Genomic DNA, 4,779 nt, shown 5'->3' with positions numbered 1-4,779 from the left:
AGCGGTTAAGAGCATTGCCTGCTCTTCCAAAGGTCCTGAGTTCAATTCCCAGCAACCACATGGTGGCTCACAACCATCTGTAATGAGATCTGGTGCCCTCTTCTGGCCTGTAGACATACACACAGACAGAATATTGTATACATAATAAATAAATAAATAAATAAATATTTCTTTAAAAAAAAAAGATTGGAGGTGAACTTTTGTTCCATGAACTGGGTGATTTTCCCATCTGTACCTTCCCTCTTACTGCACGAGTGCTGGGATCACAGATGTGCACCACCACATCTGGCTTTTTACAATGGCTCTGAGGGTTCAACTCTGGTTTGCTCAACTAGCGCCTTTACCTGCCACATCTTTGGCCCTAAGTTTTCTTTCTGGAGTTAAGAACATTGTAACTCACTGGTAGGCCATGACCCTATGGAATTAACTTTTGAATCTGGTGTAATGTCTAATATCTTAGAAAACTAACTATTCTGGCATAACCAGATAAGTGTATTCTTACCCCACTAATTTATAATCACACTTCTAACAAATCTTGTTGCTGTTTGAGAACAGGGTCTTGTTATGAAGCCCTCAGTGGCAGGGTAATTATATAGCCCAGACTGGCTTAAACTCTTGATCCTCCTGCCTTATCTCCTCAAGTGCTGGGGTTTGTGCACACACCACCATACCAGGCTCAACTTCTTTCATTTCTAAATGGAAATACCAGGACCTCCTAATGATAAGTGTAATTATGGTAATTCGTAGCTGTGAGAAACTGAGTACGCAGCATCTTTTCAGTTCCTAGGCTCTCCACCAACTTTCCCCATCAAACCTGGCGCACCTTCTGTGCCATTTGTTCTCGGGTATTTTAGTAGCGCTATTACTGATAATAGTTAAAATTTTAGAAAGAGTTTATGTTTCATTTATGTGTATGTGCCTCCATGAGTTTATGAGCATGCAGGTGCCGATGGAGAGTTGAAAAGCGTGTCGGGGGCTTCTGGAATAGGAGTTCCTGGCAGCTGTGAACCCCTAATGTGGGTGCTGTGAATCGAATCCGTCCTCTGCAAGAGCAGTAAGTGCTCTGAACTGTTGAGCCATCTCTACAGACCTAAGCATTTCTTTTGAAAGGAAATTCCTGTTAGCACATTGTAATGCTATTAGTTTTTAAAATATTGACTGATCATTCTTCTAAACTTTTATATTGGGTCTAGGAGTTTCTAGGCGCTTATGAATTTCTTATGTAGAAAAACCACGTTTACAAATGATTACTTCCTATCTTTAACTTAAAAATGATTACTATTGTATATGTATATATGTGTGGGAAGGCATGCCACAGCACATGTGTGAGGTCAGTGAACAATTTTGTGGAATTCTCCCCTTTCTTTTTGATGTGGGTCCTGGGAATTAAACCCAGGCCGCTAGGCTTGCATAGCAAGTACCCTTATCTGCTGATCCGTCTCATGGGCCCTTGTCTGCCTTTCTAATCCCCACACCACTTACATTTCTTACACCCGTGCATACTGAATGCTACAGCAAGGTTTGTCAGATCTTTTCAAGTTACTATTCTTTATAGTTATTAAAACAGATTTCTATATGCTATTTGGGCTTATATTGATAAATATGGTCAGTGTGTCTTATGACTAGCTCTTAACTAGCTTTTAACCCAATATCAATTTAAACCAAAAATGATAAATTTTGGTCGTATCAACACCCATCTCCTAAAATGCTTCTGTGGTATTCTAGTGTTTGAGACAACTTGAATCAGCTTGCTGATTAAAGATACATGACGCTGGGCAAATCAGATTCTTAATGAAAAATGGAAATAAAAATTACTCTTATTTCAGAAAAAGAAAACCCCAACACTTCATAGGATTATCTGTGGTTTACTTTAATAGCATATATAACGTGCTTATCTCAGAATCTGGCTATTACTCTTCTTAGCACAGGACACAGTTTTCCTGTTTTGTAGATGGAAGCAAAGGGAAATGTACCCCCTAGCAAACTGTCTTGAGTGCTATATATATCTTCAGAGAGTGTGTGTGTAGACTCATTTTCTCTTTCTGCATTCTTTGTTTCATCCTGCATAATAATTTAAAAAGCATTATTAACACTTCAAGAAAACATCGGCTTTTTCTAAAGGAGTACATAACTTATTATATAGTTTTTTCCTTTTTTTGTTTTTTTTTTTTTTGAGACAAGGTTTCTCTGTAGATTTTTTTTAAAAGATTTTATTTATTTATTATGAATACAACATTCTACCTCCATGTATGCCTGCCTGCCAGAAGAGGGCACTAGACCTCATTACAGATGGTTGTGAGCCACCATGTGGTTGCTGGGAATTGAACTCAGGTCCTCTGGAAGAACAGTCAATGCTCTTAACCCGCTGTAGTTTTTTTTTTTTTTTTATGAGAACTTTTTGTTTCACAGGCAGAATGTGAACTTTAGCACATTTTCCACTTTGTATTCAGAACTTTGTTTGCTGATCACTCAGGAGAGTTACATAAAAAGAAAAGTAGCCTGCTACTCAGTATTCTTTTTAAAAGTGAGATTATCTATCTCTAATCACAGGGATAGATGAGAATGTTTATATCTCTTGTTGATCATTGTTGGGGTCTTTTAGAGACAGGGTTTCACGACATAGTAATTTCAGACTTTCCTGAAACTCACTGTGTAGACACAGCCTTGAATCCGTGGTTATTCTCCTGCCTCATGCTATCCAGTGCTGGGATTATATACGTGAACAATCAAGTTCAGCCTGGGTAATTATGCCTTGTCCAGTCCTATCATTTGGGCACGCATACACACACCCCATGAGGAGTATGAAGGGCAGAGGGCAACTTTGGGAAGCTGATTGTCTTTCTTTCCTCTTTGTTTTTTTAAATACTATTTATTTATTCATTTATTTATGTGTTTATTTACTTATTTATTATGTATAAAATATTCTGTCTACATGTATGCCTGAAGGCCAGAAGAGGGCAACAAACCTTATTACAGATGGTTGTGAGCCACCATGTGGTTGCTGGGAATTGAACTCAGGACCTTTGGAAGAGTAGGCAATGCTCTTAATGGCTGAGCCATCTCTCCAGCCCCCTTCCTCTTTGTTTTGGAGTGAGGGCCTCTCTTGCTATTTGTGCCATGATGAGTACTCCAGGTTACCCAGTCTGTGAGTTTCGGGGCACCCTCCAGTCTCTGCTCAGCATCTCACAGTAGGGGTGCTGGGGTCACAGGTACATAGTACCATCAAACCTAGCTTTTTACCTGGGCTTTGGGGGTTGACCTTGGGTGACCAGGCCTGAGTAGCAGCATCTTTACCTGCTGAGTTGCCTTGCCAACCTCAGCTCAGCTAATTCTTTAATTTTTATTAAATCTTGTCTAAATAGCACTAGAGTAGGAATGCTTTTTTTGTTAACTAGCTTTTTGTTTTGTTTTGTTTGATATTGAAGATAAAATAAGAGTTCCAGTCATGAGGTTACACCTGATTCCCCTACATAATTGATAACCACACCCAGGTCTTGTTCGCTATGTATTCTTAATGCTATACAAAAGGGCAGATAAAATTAGTCTTAGAAATAAGATAGCATAGGGAATATTCAAAATTTTTGACAAAAACATTTGGTTTTATCATAAGTAGTATCACATATCTCAAAATAAGTGGATCTAAATGATGCCCTGCCTCATAGAAGCAGGCCAGCTTGAGCAACGGAGTGAAAGCCTGTCTCATCTCAAAAAGCAAACAAATACATAGGGTCTTAAGGAAGAACTTCTAGTGTTACCAAGCTCTGTTCAACAGTATAGAGTGGCCCTGTCCAATAAGTACTGCTACAGCTAAATGCAGCTTGTTACCATCCCTCCGAATCAGACTTAAAATTACTACGGACCCACAGGACCACTGGCGTGCCTTCAGATTGTATTTCACACAGTTCTTTAGGCATCCTGATTCTCACAAAATTTCATGGATAATTTTGAGCTCTAGTTTTCTCTTGTATTATTCTTTAATTTTTTTCTTCTTAAATTCTATGTGTACAGGTGTTTTACCTACATGTATATCTGTGTAACACATGAGTGTCCAATGTCTATGAAGGCCAGAAGGTGGTGTTGGATCCCATGAAACTGGTGTTAACAGTTGTGAGCCACCATATGGATGTTAGGAATTGTTTTTGGGTCCTTTGGAAGAATAGCCACCTCTCTTAACAGCAGAGCCATCTCTCCAGTCCCCACTCCCTTTCTTTGAGACAGGGTCTCACAGTGTAGCTCTGGTTGGCTTTAAAGTCACATAGATCCACCTACCTCTGTCTCCAGAGTGCTGGGATTAAAGACATGGGCCATATTGTCAGGATATATATATATATGTATGTGTGTGTGTGTGTGTGTGTGTGTGTGTGTGTGTGTGTGCTGAGAACAGAACTCAGGTCTTCTGTAGGAGCTGACTCAAAGTCTGAGCCCACATCTTCAGCTCTGATCTCACCATTCTTAACTAAACATTCATTTTGCTCCTTTGGTCCACAAGTTTATTATAATAAATGTTCAGGATAGTTCCTTATATAATTTAAACCATTCATTTTTCAAAATGTAGAACTATAGCATCTCAAACTCTGGTTAACATTAGACATTATTGAAAAAATAAATGGAGGGCTGGAGAGATGGCTCAGTGGTTAAGAGCATTGCCTGCTCTTCCAAAGGTCCTGAGTTCAATTCCCAGCAAACACATGGTGGCTCACAACCATCTGTAATAAGGTTTGTTGCCCTCTTCTGGCCTGTAGACATACACACAGACAGAATATTGTATACATAATAAAT

At 39.2% G+C, this 4,779-nt stretch overlaps 2 protein-coding genes across 2 annotated transcripts in view; one reads left to right on the top strand and one right to left on the bottom strand.

Annotated features, from left to right (window-relative positions):
• Nucleotides 1-4,779, top strand: part of Riok1 (RIO kinase 1) — a 70,485-nt gene that overhangs the window by 32,006 nt on the left and 33,700 nt on the right. The gene's annotated exons all lie outside the window — the stretch shown is intronic.
• The window catches only part of Cage1 (cancer antigen 1), a 33,664-nt gene that overhangs the window by 26,940 nt on the left and 1,945 nt on the right, over nucleotides 1-4,779 (bottom strand). Inside the window, exon 2 of the mRNA XM_050142771.1 lies at nucleotides 1,974-2,061. Within this exon, the coding sequence (XP_049998728.1) occupies nucleotides 1,974-2,061 (88 nt within the window). The remainder of the gene's footprint in view (nucleotides 1-1,973; nucleotides 2,062-4,779) is intronic.

The sequence above is a fragment of the Alexandromys fortis genome, unplaced genomic scaffold (genome assembly GCF_014885135.2).
Source record: "Alexandromys fortis isolate MF-2015 unplaced genomic scaffold, M_Fortis_MF-2015_v1.1 scaffold_5, whole genome shotgun sequence".
Taxonomy (NCBI): domain Eukaryota; kingdom Metazoa; phylum Chordata; class Mammalia; order Rodentia; family Cricetidae; genus Alexandromys; species Alexandromys fortis.
Note: the sequence above shows the minus strand (reverse complement) of the source record. Positions and strands in the feature narration are given on the sequence as shown.